Raw genomic sequence first — 22,007 nt, 5'->3', positions numbered from 1 at the left:
CCAGATGAAATAGGAACCACGTAGCAGATATATTTCCATAAACCTGTACAAAATAAAATCAGGCTATCCCTGGAGCCCTCTTCAGAAAACAGAAACAACCTCACCTGTCTCTTTGGTGGGAGGTCACTGACATTTTGACATTACAGACTATAGAGATCATAAAAGTAGAAGGAATCAGCAAAAGCAGTTAATTCATCAAGATAAAAGCTAATACTATTTTTTGTTAAAAAAAAAAAGGAAACTAAAAGCTAATAAAAAACAAATTTAATACTATTTTTTTTCTCCATCAGCTTTACTCTTTTTTTTTTTTTTAAAAAAAAAAAGCATAAGGCATTTTAAATCCAGTAAAAATCAGTTCATCTACTCATTTATAAGTTGTAGGGGATTTGTTTATTTGTAATTTCTGCATGGCGATGCAGCACTACCTCTTCTGCAAGAAGTGATCTAGACAAATGTGGGCAAACGATGATGAATATCCACAATGCTTCAGTTTTGGACATCAGAGTGCTCTGAACTCACACAAGGAGCCTCCTTAGTGAGTGGTAGAACTCTCCAGACCAAAAATGATAGTAATGCTTCTCTCAATGATCCTCCACTGACAGACCTTCCACAGAAAAGTTCTTTTTAAAGCAGCCACCCTCTAGATACTTGCAAAGGTTGAGGCATGTAAGAAGGATGTGGTTTGCTGATGGTAACACAACTGGAAAGCAGCAGAGCCAGGAAGGATAGCCCCTGCACACTCATCATGTGCCACTCAGTCAAACACACTGTTCAGAGACACTGTTCAGTCACAGAGAAATAAAATACCAGTAGCAGATGGTAAGTGTGTCACACAACATGCTGTCTGATCGCATAAGCCTGTGAGAGGTTAGATAGAGCTGCTTGAGAAGCCAGGCTGGGCTGGAGGCAAGTGATAGCATGCCCTGATGCCAGACAACAGTCCCACCTTTACTACTGAAGCAGTGGCTTAAAACATTGTCCTTCTTAATGTCCCAGTGAAGCCCACCTAAAACATATTTTCTGAATTAGGAAAGTGAGTTAGTCGCATTTCAAGTGTTAGGTTAGACTCTAAAGAGGTATCATAAAAGTTAATGTCATAGTAGCTCTTACACAATAGATATTGATTGTTCTAATATCAGGCCTTCCAGAGAGGACTGATGCTTAACATTTAACCAGGGGAAAATTATATATATATTATATCTCATTTAAAGCTGAATCATTAGAACCAAAAGAGCAGAGTTGGGGGTGGGAAGAAATCCGACAAATGTCCATGGATCAGACAAACTGAATTGTTTTTGTTGAATGCAAACAGTATTGGTCAGCCACTCTTGAGAAGGGCACCATCACAGGGAGTAAGGCCTGCCTTGGATTCATAAAAGCTACTGCCTAGCTCTGTAGTTTTATGGCTTTCAAAGAGAACAAGAAACTAAACATATACTAAATGAAACATCTGTTGACTTTGCGACCAGTGAATTTGCACATTATAGAAGGCTGCAGGATATAGAAATCTTGTATTATATAAATCTCATGGCTTACTATTGTAGGCTGACTCCAAATTGCTGGGTAGGTAGAGGTGGTCTTGGTGGAGGAATTTTAACAACAGGTGGCAGTTTTCCCTTCTGTTTCCTCCGAAGATTTTCATCATGTCTGCAAAAATCAAGAAATCACTGATTTTCTCTGCATCACAGCTGATGACCTCTATGTACGAAGAGGTACCATTTTTGTTCATAATACTAATCTCCTGACAATAGTGTATATGCTGCAGGTCTTACAGAATTTACATTTTAATTTAATGTAAGAATTAGGGAATTTTTAAAGTATTTGCAGAAGAATCCTTAAGCAAGGCACAGAATCCTTAAGCAAGGCATGCTTCAGCCAACAGAGTGCACTAACATATGTGTCCATATGTCCAAAAAATAGGAACGCACTACAATTTAAAGCTTATTTGCTACACAAAATATAACTTCCCTCTCTTTTGCAGCCATGCAATCCAATTTATAACCTTAGAGCTGTAAGGTATTTTCTGTTATTCCCTATTTACAAAAAAGGTGTGTAAAAACACAATAGACATCAATAACTGTCACAATCAAAGCTTCCAGTTACCTTCATTCAGCAGTGACATAAAATCACTTCCTGTCAGTACATCAAAGCATTTCCATGTAAAGCATTGAGTCCTAAATACTGTTATTGATACTAATACCAGCACTTGACAATTTTGGCATGTATACCCTGTGCATGTCTTTTTCTTTCCCTCTCCATTACTCCTCCCTAACACACATACATACACAACATAAAAGTAATGGATCTGCTAACAACAGATGTATCCATAAAGTTTAAAATCAATCAACTCTTAGCTGATTGTGAATGCTCTTATCAAAAGGAAGTCACTCGATCTGTTACAATATGCAAGCAAAGACGTCAGGATTGTTATTTTTGCCCATAAACATTACAAGGTACTCATAAGCAGTAACAACATATGGATTGGTTTTGTTAACGCTCACACAGAGGCTGCAGTTATATGAAGAAAATGCTCCACAACTGAGATGTAGATATTTCAGATCTATAGAAAACTCTAAAGGGTTCTCCTCTGTAAACACGTGAAAAACTTTAGTGTGTCTTTCATGACAATGCAGCTTTCAGAATTAAATCCAGCCAAGCACAGACAGGTAAATTAGACTTTGAAGAAATTTATCACTGAAGAAATATGATTAGATTCTGCTTGGAATACAATGAATATGACACAGCTCTACCTGTTAAAAGGTGAGACCAAATATTTGAAACTTGCCACTTACTGGATGACTTCTTGAGGAATATTAAGCTGGTCATATTTGAGATGTTCTCTCAGGTCACTTAAATAGTTCAAGTAGATGATTTTTTTCCCAAACTTATGGCTGAAAAAAATTGCAAAGAAGTATAAAAATCAGCATGAGAGGAACATTTTTGAAGGGTTTAGTTTCCACTACAAAAATGTAAGTGCTGATGCAACTCAAAATTAGACTGTAATTGAAGCAGCAGGACACATAAGATGTATTTCATTTCATATGATCAAACATACACAGTGCATGCCCGAGAGTCTGATTTGAACAAAAATAACTGACTTCCATCTGAACATTTTGTGATTTGCATAGATATGAAAAACACTGCTTTAAATGACACTGAAAAACAGCTTTCTTATAGCATTACAAGGCTTGCTAACAGAACTGTTAACTTCTTTTATGTGGCCAACAGACCACGTTTGTGTTATTTAGGTATTCCTCCCTACCAAAAGACAGAATAATGGCACCATAGACAAAAACTATAAAGTAGTAATTGACGGGCAAGACTTTCAAAGAGTGGACAGTGTATACCCTTGAAGTGTTGGGCCATCTGTTTTGGAAAGGGCTGAATAGCTTCTAGGAAACAACTTGAATAAAAAGGCTCTTTTGTCAAACTGCACAAAACAGACTTTCAATTTTAAAGTACCAACTATTAGTAGTTAGGTCTTGAGTTTCAGTTACAGGTGGTCCAAAATAATTTCATATTTTTCTGCAATACAAAATATCTGTCCTGTCAAGAAAAGTAGTAGGTGTTTACGATAAAAACTGCACTTTGCTGCAAGTTACTTTGATAGCAAAACTGGAGAAAAATTCTCTCACAGTAATGAATTTGTCACTGAACTGCCAAACATATATATACACTCTCCCTCTAGTGGGAGATGGTACAAATGAAAGTTGCTTCAGAATTTTAGGAGCTTTTAATTGCAAAGTGCAAAATTTTGCTAGCAGACAAGTGATTTTGTAATCTGATAGTTATCTGTCCCTGTGTGTACAACTTCAGAGCTTTTCAGCTTGTCCTTTTTCCAAGCATTATTTTTTGGCCTGTGATTTCAAAATTATAAGTCAGGGCTAACAAAGAATTCTCTGTGAGTGACTTAGGGACTTTTCAGAGTTTACTCATACTTTCAATTATTTTCTCATAATACTTAGTATTATTATGACATAGTAATTATGACATATGACGTCATAATAATCACAATAATCATTATTATTATTCCCAGTGTACAAATTTCTGTTGGTCATGTGGTGTTGTTTTGGTTGGTTGCTTGCTTTAACAAGTAGAGTATTATCAGATCAGAGTCAAAACAAGTATACAGGTATACAGTGGTAAAAGTTGAGTACAACCAAGAATACCGATGAAAGCAGGGTGTTCAGAAGGAAAAGATGATCATGCATCTAAGGTTACAAGCCCTGGTTTGAATTTTCTATGCCAGATACAAATGTTTAAGTTTATCAATATCACTCATTTTCTCATCCAAAGTAAACAAGGATTTAAATGCCAGTGTATCAATGTAACATACTGTTGTAAGAAAAAAAAAATTAATTTTATTTATCATCTTAATATCCAGAGAAAATGAATACTTGAAAAGTTAACTTTTTCTTTTCTAAGTATTATCAGCCAATTATTATTCTAGATATATCAGTCAAAATAAATATCAGTCAAAATAAATATATATATATTATATATAATAATATATATATATATTATATATATATTTAATATATATATAATATATATATATATAAATATATATCAGTCAAAATAAATATCTACAGTAATTCTTCTTGTTTCAGGAACAACAGATTCCAGAATGATTTCAAGCTTTAATTATTTTTTTTTATTTTCACACACTTCTTGCATGTTCTGTTCAGTCTAGAATTTAGATTTCCCCCTTACAATTAAATAACTGGCTGCTATAACAGACATTAGTTGTTCATTCGTTATGGTTTTCTCGAGATACGTTGCTTTATTCCTTTAACCCTGAGGACATTCATAATATATTTTGCAAAATGTTAGAATGTGAAAGTGATAGAAGTTCAGGAGCAAAATCTTAAGAAATCCCGACCAACTTAGCATTTATCAGTATCCGTTCATTGTTGTGGGTTCCATGTAGCTACTACCATCAGTTTCTACTACACAAAGAAAAAGAATCTACCAGTAAAATACATTCAACATTATACCCTCCATCTCAAATTCTTATGGGTACTTCAGGGCTTATCTATTAACTCTGAACACACGAGTAGCATCAATCCTATTCATCCCAGCATTTGAGATCAGATCAAAGGTTAAGCATTCATTATCTGCTTCACCATACAATCCAGTAACTCCAGTCAGGGACCCAGTTCTCTTGTGCTAAGTACTGTTAAACGGGACAAAAAAGTCATTCATGGGCCACAGAATAATTACATTTTAAAGTGGTGTTTAATTTAACATACCACTAAACCTACTATGAATCAAGACTGCCTTTTCTTAGATAGAAAAAACCCTCTACCCTATTATTCATAACCAACTCATCTTACACAGCAGGTCAAAGCAATTTAAATCATAGAATCATAGAATCATAGAATATCCTGAGTTGGAAGGGACCCTTAAGGATCATCAAGTCCAACTCTTGGCACCGCACAGGTCTACCCAAAAGTTCAGACCATGTGACTAAGTGCACAGTCCAATCTCTTCTTAAATTCAGACAGGCTCGGTGCAGTGACCACTTCCCTGGGGAGCCTGTTCCAGTGTGCAACCACCCTCTCTGTGAAGAACCCCCTCCTGATGTCAAGCCTAAACTTCCCCTGCCTCAGCTTAACCCCGTTCCCGCGGGTCCTGTCGCTGGTGTTAATGGAGAAAAGGTCTCCTGCCTCTCGACACCCCCTTACGAGGAAGTTGTAGACTGCGATGAGGTCTCCCCTCAGCCTCCTCTTCTCCAGGCTGAACAGGCCCAGTGCCCTCAGCCGTTCCTCGTACGTCTTCCCCTCCAGGCCTTTCACCATCTTCGTAGCCCTCCTCTGGACACTCTCCAACAGTTTCATGTCCTTTTTATACTGTGGTGCCCAGAACTGCACACAGTACTCGAGGTGAGGCCGCACCAGCGCAGAGTAGAGCGGGACAATCACCTCTCTCGACCTACTAGCGATGCCGTGCTTGATGCACCCCAGGACAAGGTTGGCCCTCCTGGCTGCCAGGGCACACTGCTGGCTCATATTCAACTTGCTGTCTACAAGGACCCCCAGATCCCTCTCTTCTAGGCTGCTCTCCAGCGTCTCATCGCCCAGTCTGTACGTGCAGCCAGGGTTTCCCCGTCCCAGGTGCAGGACCCGGCACTTGCTCTTATTGAACTTCATCCGGTTGGCGATCGCCCAGCTCTCCAACCTATCCAGATCCCTCTGCAAGGCCTTTCCACCCTCAACAGAGTCCACAACTCCTCCAAGTTTGGTGTCATCAGCAAACTTGCTCAAAATACCTTCTATTCCTACATCCAGATCGTTTATAAAAATATTGAAAAGTACCGGCCCTAAAATGGAGCCTTGAGGGACCCCACTGGTGACCGCCCGCCAGCCTCACGCAGCCCCATTCATCATAACCCTTTGGGCCCTGCCCATTAGCCAATTGCTCACCCATCGTATGATGTTTTTATTTAGCTGTATGGTGGACATTTTGTCCAGTAGGATCCTATGGGAAACCGTGTCAAAAGCCTTACTGAAGTCCAAAAAAATCACATCAGCTGGTTTCCCTTGGTCCACCATACGGGTGATCTTATCATAAAAGGAAATCAGGTTAGTTAGGCAGGACCTACCCTTCACAAACCCACGCTGGCTGGGACCAATGACTGCCTTGTCCCCCAGGTGCGCCTCAATAAGTTCGAGAACCATCTTCTCCATGATTTTACCAGGCACTGACGTGAGACTGACAGGCCTGTAATTGCTAGGGTCTTCTTTCTGACCCTTCTTGAAAATCGGCACAACATTTGCCAGCTTCCAGTCTACCGGGACCTCTCCAGATTCCCAGGATCGTTGAAAAATAATTGAGAGAGGTTCCGCGATGACATCCGCCAGCTCTTTCAGCACCTGGGGATGAATCCCATCCGGACCCATGGACTTGTAGGGATCCAGGTGGAGTAGCAAATCCCGCACACGTTCAGGGTCGGTTGGGAGTTTGTCATCCCCACCGTCCCGGTCCTCCAGCTCAGGGCACCCTGGGTCCCGAAGCCCATCATCAGCATTGAAGACAGAGGCAAAGAAGGCGTTAAGCGTCTCTGCTTTGCCTATGTCATTGTCTGTGAGGAGACCTTCCCTATCAAGGAGCGGCCCTATGTATTCTTTAGTTCTCCTTTTTCCATTCACATATCTAAAAAAAACCTTTTTATTTTCTCTCACAGACACAGCCAGCTTCAGCTCTAGGTGTGCTTTGGCCACACGAATTTTCTTCCTACAAACACGAACAGCATCCCTGTATTCTTTCCATGTCACCTGGCCCTCCTTCCAGTAGCGAAACACTCTCTGTTTCCGCCTAATCTCCATAAGAATGTTCCTGGTCAGCCACGCCGGCCTCCTGCCGCGCCTGCCTGACTTGCGATATTTAGGAACTGCCTGTTCTTGTGCTTCTAGGAGGCATCGCTTAAAGAATGACCAGCACTGGTGGACATCAAGGCCTTCAAGAGCAGCTTCCCAGGGGACCTTGCTGACTAGTTCCCTGAGCAGCCTGAAGTCCGCCTTCCCCATATCTAGGGATGAGGTTTTGGTAGCACTTTTCCTTCTGTCACCGTAAATTTTGAACTCAACCACTTCATGGTCACTATGACCGAGGCAGCCACCAATCACCACATCTCCCACCAGACCCTCTCTGTTTTCTAGCAACAGGTCTAGGAGGGCACCTTTCCTAGTTGGCTCCGTTAGCACCTGCACCAAGAAGTTATCATCTAGGTGCTTCATGAACCTCCTGGACTTGCTCGTGTCAGCCGTGTGGCACTCCCAGTTAATGTCAGGCAAGTTGAAGTCCTCCATAAGGACAAGGGGAGTTAATCTCGAGGCCTCTCTTAGTTCTGTAAAGAATAATTTATCGGCGCTATCGTCCTGGCCAGGCGGTCTGTAATAGACTCCCACAACGACATCCCCTTTATTCGTTCGTCCCTTGATCCTTACCCAGAGGCTCTCAACTTTGCCATCGCCGACCTGAAGTTCCACACAGTCCAGCCCCTGCTTCACATACATCGCCACCCCACCACCTCGCCTACCCTGCCTGTCCCTCCTGAAGAGCCTGTAACCATCTATCGCAACACCCCAGTCACAGGACTCATCCCACCAGGTTTCGCTTATGCCGATGATGTCGTAGTTGTGGGACTGGGCCAGTACTTCTAGCTCATCCATTTTATTCCTCATACTGCGTGCGTTCGTGTAGAAGCATTTCAGGTGCGTCTCCTTACACTCAGCACCTTGTGGATCTAACCGAAGGACCTCACTGGCACACAGCCCCTCTGATTCTAGCGTACCATCCCTTAGGTCTTCACCGGCGTGCCTGGTTTTAGCCCCTTCCCCCTTCGACTCTAGTTTAAAGCCCTATCTATCAGCCCTGCCAACTCCTGACCAAAGATCCTTACCCCTCTCTGAGAGAGGCGCATCCCATCCGGTGCCATCAGGCCCTGTGTAGCATAGACCTTCCCGTGATCAAAGAACCCAAAGTTCTGCCGGTCACACCAGTCTCGAAGCCACGAGTTTATGTGAACAGCAATGGGGTGTTGTGCTGTTACCTGTTATATATGGAGTGGTAATTCGTGTCGAGAAAATGGTTGATATTAATAAAGAAGGAGGATATTTCGGAGTGTGGCCATGGGGGTCAGAAAGCCCCGTGGTTCATGATAACATTAGACTCTTAATGATGAGGTCATCAGGAATGTAAAAGAGTTTAGAGGGAACAAAGAAGGGTGATTCAGGAGACTCAGTGCAGTCTGCAGTCTTGGGTTGCTTGTTCTCCAGGCATTAAGGCATGGATGTTTCTGGGTGTTTGCTGTTGTTATATTCAAAGTTGTTTGGCCAATGGAAAGTTGTTTTGATAAGAACTGCTGCGGGGAGAAGGGTATAAGAGGGGAGCCTGTCCTCAAGATAAAAAAGGAAGGCAACATGATGTGATGAAGTTATGATCAATAAAGAAGCAGGAAAAAGAAGTGAAGAAGAACAGGCTGTCAGAAAGGAGACCAGAACAGGAACAGGCACATTGATCGCCTCATGAAGATAGGTTCGGCCAGACTCAGCAAATTGCTCAGAGAAGCTCGTACTGAAAGTCACTGGAAATAGGTGCACTGGAGCTGGAGAGAAGCTCAAGCTGAGAGAAGCGGACCCGTGCACACAACTGCCTCTCAGTGGTAAGCAGTTCTGCATTATGGGGAATCATACATCCTTAGGAACAAAGACTGTCCTGGTAACCTTACAGCTTATTCTCCTTATTAACAATCAGACACTTTATGATCCTGAAATATGGGACCAAATTGAGGTCAAGGTGTGGGACTCTGCAACTAAAAACGACAAGGTTGCAGTGGGATTGCAATCTCTGTGGCGAGCAATCTCTGAGGCCTTAAAGAGCCATGTGGGGCCACAATCACAAACGTGTGGCTTTCCAGACAGTGAGGGAGCTGCGGGCTCCTTTACTGATCCAACTGCTATGCCATGGGCCCCTCTGCTGCTACAGCCATCGAAGGCTTTTGCTGTTACGCCCCCTGCTGACCTGGACGTGCCTTTTGACCCAGGCCCTATTGCCTTGAAAAGGAGATGGATACGTTTTTCTTCAATCTGGGAAGAACGGGATACATAAGGCCCGAAGACCGAGTTGCTTGACAACTTAAAGCAAGACATATTGTTCAAAAGGAATGGAAAATGGAGACTTGTAAGTAATCTAGAAAAGGCGTGGAAAGTGGAGACTGTTAAGTCATGGAACTTAAAGGATTGTTTGTTACCTTTTCTGATTGTACATATGTATAGGCATACTCCGGTTTAGTATGTAAAGCAATGTTCTATATATTTAGAATGTTTGATGTTTGTGTGTGTGTGTTGGTGGAGCGTAGACTCCCTGCACACCCAGCGCTGTTTACTTGTCTTTTAAACCTTTTATAGCTTTCATACCTTTTATAAGTATTACTAAATTCAGATTGAGGTGAGACTTCATTTATAACATACCTGACATATTTTACTTTAAGCTTTTTAAGAGCAAAATATTAGAGAACAAATCATCCTTAAATAAACAGGAAAATGTGTTGAATAAAATGCGAAGTACCTTATAAGAGGTTTAAATATATTCCACAGAATTTTTATGAAGTTGGTTGGATGTACAACATACAGTGCTTTAAGGTTTTTCTTATACCTAGTAGAAGAAAATGAAATTGTTAGAATATTTTTCAATATCACAGACTGTAGAACTGAATAGATACAACTGAATGAAAGCTATTATTACAGCAAGTTTCCATTGGAGTTTCATACTAGAGAAATTTTCTAAATTTTCAGATGTAAAATCTACACCTAAGCTTTTTCTTTCTTACTACTTTTGTCTTATCTTTGGTCGTTATTACCAAAGTTGACACCAATTACACATTGCTTTATATCAGATGGTCCCCTTCATTTAAAACAAAAGCCTTTATTACAGCATTGCCCGATTTTACAGTGTTATATCATGGTACTCAACAGATTCTAGTAGGCTGAAACTGAAATGGAAACCAGGCTGCACAAAAAGGCTCTGATTTTATTCAATCTTACTGCAAAATGAGATTGACAAAACACATAATCAAATACCCTGCTTTTCTATATAAACTGTTTCTTAGAAATTGCAAGTTTTCTTCCCAGTAGGGAAGCCTCTCTGGTGTTCACCATTCATTGCTAGAAAAAAGAATCTTTAACTATTAAGAAAAATCTTCATGTAACAGGTTATGGTAAGAGGAAAAAAGGGTTCAACTCAGCAGCTACAACAGTTTTTCCTTTTGGGTTTTAACTGGACCCGTACATCTTTGAATAAAAATAGCATTGTTTTTACAAAGCCAGTATCACACACAAGCAAGAACTACCCTCCTGTGCAACAGACACCACTGTGGATAAGAACTCAAAATCAATGATAAAAACTAACAAGCAGAGCAGCTGAGGTGTTTTACTGATGTTTATATTTTAAGTCTTTTTTGCATCTTGAAGCAGTGGTCATAAGCCATTACTTCTATTGAAATTTACATACTTCACATTTTCCTGAGCTGCAATTAAATGCCCAAAAGACTTAGTGAGCCTCTGCTTAAAAACAAGATCCATTCTTTTGAAACTATTCCAGTTAAGCATTTACTTTCATGATGCTAGCTAATTACTATCTTCCTTTGTACTCTTTTTTTCTTTCTTTCATTTGACCCCCAAAACACATGCATGCAAGAATCTGAAAGGTGCTTTCTCCACATCCCCCCCCCATCTGGCTAGTATAGCTGAACATTTATGCTGTGCTGTAAATACCTCTGTGAGCTTCTCAATGACAGTATGCTAAGAACTTCATTCTGTATAAAATGAGTGAGTGTAAAGTTGACTGTAACGTTGTCTGCTTTTTCCCAGCTACCTGTCTTTATCTGTTCCTCTGGTTCTTCTGCTTTCAGGGTTGGGATGGGAGAACAGAGAAAACAGATTTCGGGCTTAACCCAGTCACACTGTACACCAGAGGTATTCACAGGTCAGAAGGCAGCAAAACTGAAGAAGATATTGCCCCACATTATGCCTCTCCCCATAGCGCTGCTGTAAATTAGTTTGGGTTTGTCTTATAAGAAAAAGAAAACAATAGGGTAGGCTTCCAATTCCTTACAGTGATTTATTTTCAAGAACTGTCAGAGTACAACAAAAACCAGTATTGTAGTCCAAACCTTTCACCAAATATAAAATACAGGATGTTATATATGGAGTGGTAATTCGTGTCGAGAAAATGGTTGATATTAATAAAAAAGGAGGATATTTCGGAGTGTGGCCATGGGGGTCAGAAAGCCCCGTGGTTCATGATAACATTAGACTCTTAACGATGAGGTCATCAGGAATGTAAAAGAGTTTAGAGGGAACAAAGAAGGGTGATTCAGGAGACTCCATGCAATTTGGGGTTTCTTGTTCTCCAGCCATTAAGGCATGGAAGTTTCTGGGTGTTTGCTGTTGCTGTTACATGCAAAGTTGTTTGACAATGAAAATTTGTTTTTGAAAATGACTGCTGTGGGCAGAAGAGTTTAAAAGGGGAGCCTGTCCTCAAGTTTAAAAAAAAAAAAAAAAAGACAACACAATAAATTTATGTCATCAATAAAGAAGCAGAAAGAAGGAATGAAAAGGAACAGGCTAGCAGAGACCAGGACGGGAACAGGCACATTGATCGCCTCATGAAGATCAGTACGGCCAAACTCAGCACACCGCTCAAAGAAGCTCGTACTGAAAGTCACTGGAAATGGGTGCACCGGAGCTGGAGAGAAGCTCAAGCTGAGAGAAGCGGACCTGCGCACACAACTGCCCCTCAGTGGTAAGCAGCTGCGCGTTATGGGGAATCATATGTCCTTAGAAACAAAGACTGTCCTGGTAACCTTACAGCTTATTCTCCTTATTAACAATCAGACACTTTATGATCCTGAAATATGGGACCAAATTGAGGTCAAGGTGTGGGACTCTGCAACTAAAAACGACAAGGTTGCAGTGGGATTGCAATCTCTGTGGCGAGCAATCTCTGAGGCCTTAAAGAGCCATGTGGGGCCACAATCACAAACGTGTGGCTTTCCAGACAGTGAGGGAGCTGCGGGCTCCTTTACTGATCCAACTGCTATGCCATGGGCCCCTCTGCTGCTACAGCCATCGAAGGCTTTTGCTGTTACGCCCCCTGCTGACCTGGACGTGCCTTTTGACCCAGGCCTCTTGGCCTTGAAAAGGAGATGGATATGCTTTTCTTCAATCTGGGAAGAACGGGATACATAAGGCCCGAAGACCGAGTTGCTTGACAACTTAAAGCAAGACATATTGTTCAAAGGGAATGGAAAATGGAGACTTGTTAGTAATCAAGAAAAGGAATGGAAAATGGAGACTGTTAAGTCATGGAACTTAAAGGATTGTTTGTTACCTTTTCTGATTGTACGTATGTATAGGCATACTCCGGTTTAGTATGTAAAGCAATGTTCTATATATTTAGAATGTTTGATGTTTGTGTGTGCGTGTTGGTGGAGTGTAGAATCCCCGCACACCCAGCGCTGTTTACTTGCCTTTTAAACCTTTTATAGCTTTCATACCTTTTATAAGTATTACTAAATTCAGATTGAGGTGAGACTTCATTTATAACAAGGAGATCCCTTGCCTTTATTCTCCCTTACCCTATTTATAGAAGCAATAGATGCATTCTAGTAAACATACTCAGAAACCTAGAAAAAAAATAAGCTTTTCTGGTCTGTTGCTGAGCCAAGAGCAGTCTCTCATGAAAGCAGTTAGGTGCTTCAGATGACACCTTCCCACTGCAGATCTATGCACAACCGCATTTTCTTGCATAGTGGATTTTAGAGTTTCAGAATGCTACTAAGATTCAAAAGACTGAGCTCTGGCACTAGACAACCAAATATTTTTGTACACATCTCAACTTCCATTTTTAAAGCAGGGTGGTGTGCAGTGTGAAATGCTCATGTATTTACATTCCAGCTTAGTCTAGAAACACCCAATAATTTTTTTTCACAGTGTCTTTTTGGAGATTTACTTCTTGCTCCAGCTCCCAAATCAAAAAAAAATCAGACACGTACAAACATCTCCCCAGTACACACACAGTCGTACGCTTCCACTACCAGCAAAGAGCCATTTATGTATGTTCTTGCTTCCAGTCTTGTTGCTCTCTTGAAGTCAACTTACAAAACCAAGTAAAACAAATAACAACTTGCAAACAAGTAAAAGCCTAACTCATTTCAATAGGAACTTACAGTTCCATTGATAAGTACTCATTTTCAGAGAATAAACATCAGATATTTAGTTTTCACTTCTGAAATGCTATATATAGAGAAGCTTTCGCGTAGACCACACCACATCCAACCCCCTCAAAAAGAAGTCATCAGCAGTAGCCATTGTTGCTCCAAAGGACAGGCATATACAAAGCACAGGGGTCACTTCAGGCTTTACATATAACAATGAATGCCACAAGTGCTGTGTGAAATGATCTGTTAGAAACTAATCTCTCTCTTTTCATATAGATCCTAGCCTTAAGATGATTAAAGGTTCACACACAACTGTGAGATAACAGAGAATGATGGCTAATGGAGTGCCACAGGCTTCTTGTTAAATAGTGCACATAAAGGCAGCACCTCTCAGTTCTTGTTCCCAAGGCTTTTCATATATTTGTATAACCATTCCAACACCTAGGACATTTGTTAGTACTTTACAGAAGACATTTATAAGAGAACCAACAGACTGAGATAATTACAAAAATTTGCAACGGCAAAATAAACTCAACAGCTAGCTGCGGGTGTATTGGGATAAATATGCTTCCTTCACAAAAGTTAGCTACAGACATTACAAAAACAAATGAGTAAACCAAATATTTTGGAGACATACTTCCTGTCAAATTCTTTGTAGGCAGTTTGTAACCATTTCAAAGATGGTTTATTCAGACTCTTCAAGCCATAGTGAAAGTAGACAACCATATAATCATTCTCTACATAGTGGTCCAGAGTATACTTCAAGTACCTGAGAAGAAAGAGAACATTTTAGTTTTGAGACAGTTTACTGGATGGGATTCTTAACCGAGAAATAATTGTGCTCTGAACACTCATGACTGCAGATTCATGCTTGCTTCAATGTATTTATCAAACAAGTTCGTCTTGCTTTAGTGACAGTGTTGTCAATAATTCCACCTCAGTACAAAGCATGAAATTTAAAAGAACGTGGTGGTGTTCACAAATCACTAAAAGATGAAGAAGACAATATGTGACTGTGCTTTCCAAGAAATATTTTAAAGGATGCATTTTAACTGACAGTGACTTCTATTTTTGCTGTTTTTCTGGTCTTTGTATTAGTCAAGTTTTACTTTTTAAAATAATAAGTCTTCTTTTTTTCCTCTCAATTTAAACCATTTTAAATTATCAAAAAAAAAAAATAAATCCATTAACCCTAATTACTGCTAATTACAACTGGTTACAGTAAACTGTTTTCTTGAATACGTTTGCCTTTCCCCTGTTTGTGATATAGGGACTACATTCATAGATGATTTCCTTTAAAACTAATTTAAAGAACTACACTACTTATCCCATCTTGAAATAATACTGCATGTTTTATAAGAAGATTTCTGTACATTGATTCTTTTATGGTATAGCGTAAGATGCTTTTGTCTTCCCTTTCTCCTACAATCGAAAACAATGTATCGTCTATTACACAGCTCAATGATTCAAATAAAGCAATGATGGAGGAATGCAATCTGGCCTCATTTCTTGCTGTGTCAGATTTGAACTTTCTCAAGTCATTCTCAATGCTATCGTATTATTCTGCAACAGAGCCCCAGCTATTGTTCTTAATTGCAAATAAGCCTTTTTCATTCAACAAAATATAGTTTCCTGTGACATTTATTAGGCTGTGGCTATTGCAAGTATGAAGGACACTGAATATTCACCTATGCGAAAGCAGGTAACTCCACTGCTACACTGCACTCCCACAGTCTTACTGATCTACTTACTCCGCCATCATACCGTAAATCTTAAGATTGAGAATAGTCTGGGACAAGGAATGCCACTTCAATTAATATAGTGCTGTTTTGATCCCTGACTTGAGTATTAAATAGTATTTTAATGGAAGTAGTGGTAACAGTTATTCAAGACATGGAAAAAAAATAGTCTGAAAAGAGTCTAAAATCAAAATATACCTAAACAGATACTCTTACATAAAGAGAGCCTCATGCTTTATTTTATAGTATGCAAATTCCTTGCCACATTGCATACAGAAAACCTGTACTTCTAAAAATAATCGAGAGCTTTGTGGGCATAAAATAAACAATGTTTCTGTACAATTAACTGTTCCATGGTTGTAACAGAATTGGAGGGACGTTATAAAAGCTTTACCAAATCAATTATCTAAGTGATTTAATCACAAAACACCTGCCAAATTGGTTCTACTCCACAGTTTCTTCCTCAACATTCAACATCTTAGTCTAACTACTACCAAGTGATCTACTCTAACACAGATCACTTGATAGTTATATTGGCAGCTTCACATTCAGACATTTTCCTTCAGCTCTCTCTCTTAGCACAGACTTTCAAAGTGAATTTGATGTAGGCTCAGGTACAAAAAAACATTTAAGTGTTCAAGTCCAGGAGAGTCGTAGGGCTGGAAATCTTAGTTTCATCAAGGTGCCTCCCTGAAGAACTGAGGAAGGTTCTTAGATCTGATGATGTGGTTTGTCACACTCCTTTCTTTGGCATTTCCTATTAATCTGTGCAGGTAACTCCTCTAGGTTAGGTGCTGACTGGTGGGGCTCTTATTCCTAGGTGCTAACGCTCACCAAGTGTTACACAGCAAGTTTTGGCTTAAGGCTGTGGAGATATGCTAGGTGTGATGAGCACACAAATGAAGCAATATGGTCTCAAACACTCCTCTCTGCTTCTCAAAAGTTGAGATAAGAACATTTCTGTCCTTTACAAGGGTGATGGGTACTGATGGTTGAAAGGTGCTCAAACATTTTGGTAATGGTGGCTGTACAAGAACTCCAAAAAGTTTTAAAATACTTAATAAGAACAAGCATTTCATGGCAGAATAGATCTCATTGCAATGACGGACGGTGAGTCCCAGCAGAAACATGTCCTTGCTGCAGCAAGTTTATAAGGAAGAATGTTGTGATTTTATAGTTATATCCTCTTTTAAACAAAAAGAATATTACACAGTGAGACATAAGAGAGTTAAGTATAATAATATTGTACTTAATGCAGACCATTTTATACAAAGAGGAAAAACACTAACACGTAAATAACAAAAACTTCTTGTTAAGTGATTTAGGAGCTGAAGTATAGCCAATTAAGGAAAACCTTGCTATTCGTAAGAACATATATACTGAGCATTAAAATACTAGAATTCCTCCTCTCTTACTGGTCCTCATCATAAATTCCATTTTAAAATACTATCAGAATTCATTAATAAAATTATGACACCAAGTTAATTTCAGTACATAGTGCATTGCTTCTGCTAGTCAATATTCCAGGTGAAGTAACTGACAGTTTCATCCACATTTCATTGACTTAGTATTAACACTAGTAGGTTGTGCATTCTTTTTTCTTTTCACTCTCTAACTCCTGCTTCTCTGCCCTGAAAGCTCATTCATCTGGAAACAAGCTAATAGAAGTTCACATATAAAATGTAAAGTAGTCCACACAGAAGATTGAGAGAAACTTACTCCAGCAATCTGATGTGATTGAGCTGGTGGGAAGGGGGCATACGGCAGCAACTGAAGGTAATCACCTTCCTTCCAAAATTGTCATCACCTAGAGAACAAAACAGTAAAGATAACACTCACTCACTTATGCAGTGAGACATCAGTGATCTGAGGGAAAGGCTTGTACCTTCTCATACTGGGAATATGAAATACCTTTGTATTTCTCAGGTCTACTCAACACCCTGTGAAACTCCACAATCAAATAGTGTCGCCTACAGAAATCCGCTTGGCCACCACTTTAGTGAAATGAAGCAGCTGCCGGGCAACTGAGGCAACTAAGCTGAGAAAGTCACATTCAAAGGGTGGCTGGTAGTACGCAGCTCCTGAAAGAGAACAGTTAAGTCCTCTCACAGAATTCAGGAATGGAAAAAAACAACCTGGCTTTCTGTAGTAGTCTTAGAAGTGACATTTTTAAAGTCTTCATGCCTTAATTCTGGAATTTATAAAAATACTGTTCTGCTACACACACTTTTGGCATCTGCTTTGTAGAACATTGAAGTTGATATTTTAACCAAATTAAGCTTTCTTAGATACTTTTCCAAAAGCACTGCTACATTCAGATCCATGAAGATCAATAAGACTCTATCCTTTAGCCCCTCTGGCAAAGCATGTATTGTTGCACTCAAGTTCTGCTGTCTGGAAATCCAGACTCAGAAGTAAAGCAATGATCATACTGAAGGTAACTGCACTGAATATTGTGAGGTATTAAGATTTTAACATATATCTATATGAAAGATATCAATTCTATTAAAATAATTCAGGAATATCAGAAAGTCATAGAATGGCTTCAGTTGGAAGGGACTTTAAATATCATCTAGTTTAAAACTATTTCCCCTTGTCCTATCATTATCTGAGCAAGCAAAATGTTGCTCTCCATCTTTTTTATAAGACTCCTCTAAGTATCGAAAAGTTGCAATAAGGTCATCCTGGAACCTTTTCTTTTTCAGGCTGAATAGCCCCAGCTCTCTCAGCCTTTCTTCCATAGGAGACGTGCTCCAGCCCTCTGATCAACTTCATGGCCCTGCTCTGGACCCACTCCAGCAGGCCCACATCCTTATGGTGCTGGGGACCCTAGGGCTGGCTGTGGCACTCCAAGTTGGGCCTCACAAGGCAGAGCAGAGGGGGACAATCCCCTCCCTTGACCTGCTGCTGGCCATGCTTCTGTTGATGCAGCCCAGGATGCAGTTGGTCTTCTGGGCTGCAAGCGCGCAGTGCTGGCTCATGCCGAGCTTTTGGTCCATCTGAACCCCCAAGCCCTCTCCACAGGGCTGCTCTCTTCTCCCAGGCTGTCCTCATGTCTGGGATTGCCCCGACCCAGGTGCAGCACCTTGTACTTGGCCTTGCTGACCCTCCTTAGGCTCAGGTGGGCCCACTTCCCAAGCTTGTCCAGCTCTCTGGATGGCATCCCTTCCTTCTCTTGTACTGACCACACCACTCAGCTTGGTGTCACCTGCAAACTTTCTGAGGGTGCACCCAATGCCACTGCCTATGTCATTAATAAAAATATTAAATAGAACTGGTCTCAGTACAGACCCCTGAGGGACACCACTTGTCACCAGCCTCTACTTGGAAGTGGAGCCATTGACCACCACTCTCTGGGTGCAGCATTCAAGCCAAATCCTTATACACTGAATGGTCCTCCCTTCAGTGGACCAGGATGTTTCAACTGAATTAATATTTGAGACATTATTGGTGTAATTTCAATATCCAAACTAAGCTATATTTAATCCTCGCTTCTATTTCCATTAAAACATTGAAGTTTGGCTTTGACATCAGTACAATAAAGTTAATAATTTGCCTTTTTAAAGATATTCTTTATAATTGTTGTTCTCCTTCCTCCTCTAATTATGTATGTAGCTGGAATGAATAAGCAAGAAGTAAAATGGGGCAAGTTAACTCTATAGCATAGTAACTTAATGAATTAAAAAAAAATCTTGCATTTCTTTGACAACTGGATAGAAAAGCTTCACCTGTCCTAGTCTGTATTACAGATGTTAATTCAAATTACATGATCTGAATGAACAGACTATTTCCCAGCTTTGAAAACACACACAGTTTCCATGAAAACCCACCACTGACAGTAATATGCATCCCAGAGGTCACAATAGGACAGGTTTTTTTTTTATTTTTATTATTTATTTTGTATTATTATTTCTTCTTAAAGCAATTCTGTTTTAGGTGTGGGAGGAGACAAGGGATGGAAGGGACGAGATTAACTCTTAATGACTTTTCACTTATGAATGCCAACTGGTAGACATCTTCTGCATTATAATTTCCAAGCCTGAGTTATCACCAGAAACCATACCCATATCCCTTCCATTGACTTGTCAAGCTCCATCTTGAATACCAGTGAGGTTTTTCTGGTTCTTGCTCATGCTGCTCAATGCTTTGACAACATGGAGCCTTTCTTTCCCAATTTCAATCTAAAAGTCATAGCAAGTTTGAACAAATTTGTTTGTGGGACAATGACATGACTTGGGTGAAACAGCTCTTCTCCAGTATTGTTTAACATCCTGAAGGAAGATCTAGGCAAGAATCACATCCCCCCTCAGCGTGCATTTTACTGTTTGCAAACAAGTTAGATCTCTGTCTTTTAAGAGTCTACTTTCTCTGATCTAGCTATTTTCTACAGTCTTGAATTCATCTTTCCTAAACATGGGGGCGTTAGCTTCTCAAGGTGAAGAGTTAGGTAATAAATTGTAGATGAACATCACACACACAACTTAAAAGATTTTCTAATAATATCAACATCATCTTTACTGAAAACCAAGATGAAGTATTAATTTGAAAGCTATACCTGGATTATCTCTGATGTCCACTCCACTCCCATTTCACAGATCATTTTTCTCCTTTTTCTCTCTTTGTAAAACCAAAGAAACTTTTGCTATTTGCTCTAACATCCCTTAAAGATCTAACTCAGCTTTTGTTTTGGCAATCAACAGTTTAGTCCTGTAGTTTTGACTTCCACAACATAGTTTTCTCTGCTGGATGATGAGTTTCTCCTGTTCTTTTTAGGCTGGCTGCTTATTTTTATTTTCTTTCTTGAAGGTGCTTTTTCATCCCCCATGGTCCAGTGCCCCATTCCACATTAATGATAAATTCTGACTCCTGTGTTAAATAAGGTGCTTAAGCACCACTCAAGGAAAGATATGCATAACAACACAATTATATGTACTCAGGTACACGTACATATTGCTCTTAAATAGGCCATAATTTTATTTCCTGAAGTTATATTTAAGTGTCTTATTTGATATTCTCAGAGTACTTATAAAGGCATTATAATGTGATAAGCATTAATATAAATGATGTACTTAAATTAAATTAAAACATTAATAAAAGATTGTTCTCTAAATCATGACTTGTTTGTGGAAAAACTGCTGTGTTACAGTACACTGTGGAATATTTTATTTGTTAGAGACAACCATTTTTATGAGCAAAATAAATCTAAAAAATGGTTCCAGTTAAATTACAAAGTGAGTCACTAACTGTTCCCGTTGGTTGCATTCAACTGTCTGATTTAAAAGGCAGAAAAAAACACCTACCTTTATAAAAGAGTGCAAGCAGATACACTTAGAACATATACAAACACCGTTCCCTAGTTTCAGTGATGGGAAAATTAAGCCAGAGTAGCTTTGTCAAAACTACCAGCAGAGCAGAGAACAGAATCTTGGTTTCCCATCACATAGAGCCATCGGGGCAACACCCACAAAGCTGAAACACTGACTGAGAACTTCAACTTGACTAAAAACTAAATTAAGCAGTGCCAGGTTCCCACTACTGATGACAGATAATGAAGGGAAAGAGATGGCTATTTTTGCGTAGGCATCAATAATGCTTTGAAAAACATATTTTTTAAAAAAGACACATGAAGTGTTGATGCAAAGCCAAGAAGATCTCCCTTGCCCTCCACCAGCAGGGCTGTGACCAAGCACCCTACAAAATTCCTGTCGCTTTAGAGTGTTTGCTTCTCAGTTCAAAACAGTTTGAAGCCCAAGACTTTGGAGATACAACTTTTACCCAACCATGTGAAACTGCAGTTTGAAGGGTAAAGTGGGGAACAGCAGTCATAATTAACAGAGCGCAGTTTGAAGTATGCTGATTTTAAACCAGCACAGAGCAACACATTATGCATTTGTTCCACAAAACCTGTATTTTCCTAGTACTTAGAATAAAACAAGTTAGAACTGAAAGATGCCTCAACTCTCTGCAGGGAACAATGCAAAAAAAAAAAAAAAAGTGCAATTTCAGCTTTGTTCCTTGATGTTTTACTTACAGGTCAAAAATACAGTTTTGTATTAATCTACTTTATTCCACATTACCAAACACTTTCAGATGATAACCTATTCTACAGTCCCTGGAAATGTGCTCCTCCCCTTATCCTTCTACACCGTTTTTGAGCTCCAAGCATTCCAGAAGCATTCCCAAAGACAGAGTATCTTAACTGCACCCATACTCCTCTAACCAACTATCTCTATCTTCCTGCTCTTATTTTTTTTCATGTTGGCAAATCCCCTGGCTCAAATTCTGCCCTTATGCACAAAAAACATCTGGTAGATTTCTCTTGCCCATGGACAGGAGGATATTGCTTCAATGTCAGTCCCTTGTTATCATGCAGACACATTCACAGGTAAGGTATGTAAATACAGTAATCTCAGGCAGTCTCAGGACTGTGCACACTGCTGAGTCATTTCTGTCAGCTCAGCCCTGCAAAACCAACCTCCTCCTCTACACTTGATGAGTAAAGAGGAGTGTGAGAAGTGCAGTGTCCAGAATAATATTTATGCCCA

General features: G+C 39.8%; 1 protein-coding gene across 19 annotated transcripts in view; it reads right to left on the bottom strand.

Moving 5' to 3' along the window:
* ARHGAP8 (Rho GTPase activating protein 8) overlaps positions 1-22,007 on the bottom strand; it is a 104,967-nt gene that overhangs the window by 32,833 nt on the left and 50,127 nt on the right. For 15 of the 19 annotated variants that reach the window (XM_068657595.1, XM_068657615.1, XM_068657531.1 and 12 more), the window contains 5 exons: positions 17,182-17,269; positions 14,361-14,492; positions 10,072-10,158; positions 2,793-2,891; positions 1,537-1,647 (listed from right to left, as the gene is read on the bottom strand). In XM_068657595.1, coding sequence (XP_068513696.1) covers positions 1,537-1,647; positions 2,793-2,891; positions 10,072-10,158; positions 14,361-14,492; positions 17,182-17,269 — 517 coding nt within the window. The remainder of the gene's footprint in view (positions 1-1,536; positions 1,648-2,792; positions 2,892-10,071; positions 10,159-14,360; positions 14,493-17,181; positions 17,270-22,007) is intronic. The other 4 variants (XM_068657557.1, XM_068657549.1, XM_068657633.1 and 1 more) reach the window with 4 other exon arrangements.

This window comes from Anas acuta, chromosome 1, assembly GCF_963932015.1.
Source record: "Anas acuta chromosome 1, bAnaAcu1.1, whole genome shotgun sequence".
In the NCBI taxonomy this organism is placed as follows: domain Eukaryota; kingdom Metazoa; phylum Chordata; class Aves; order Anseriformes; family Anatidae; genus Anas; species Anas acuta.
This window is presented reverse-complemented; position numbering and strand designations above follow the sequence as displayed.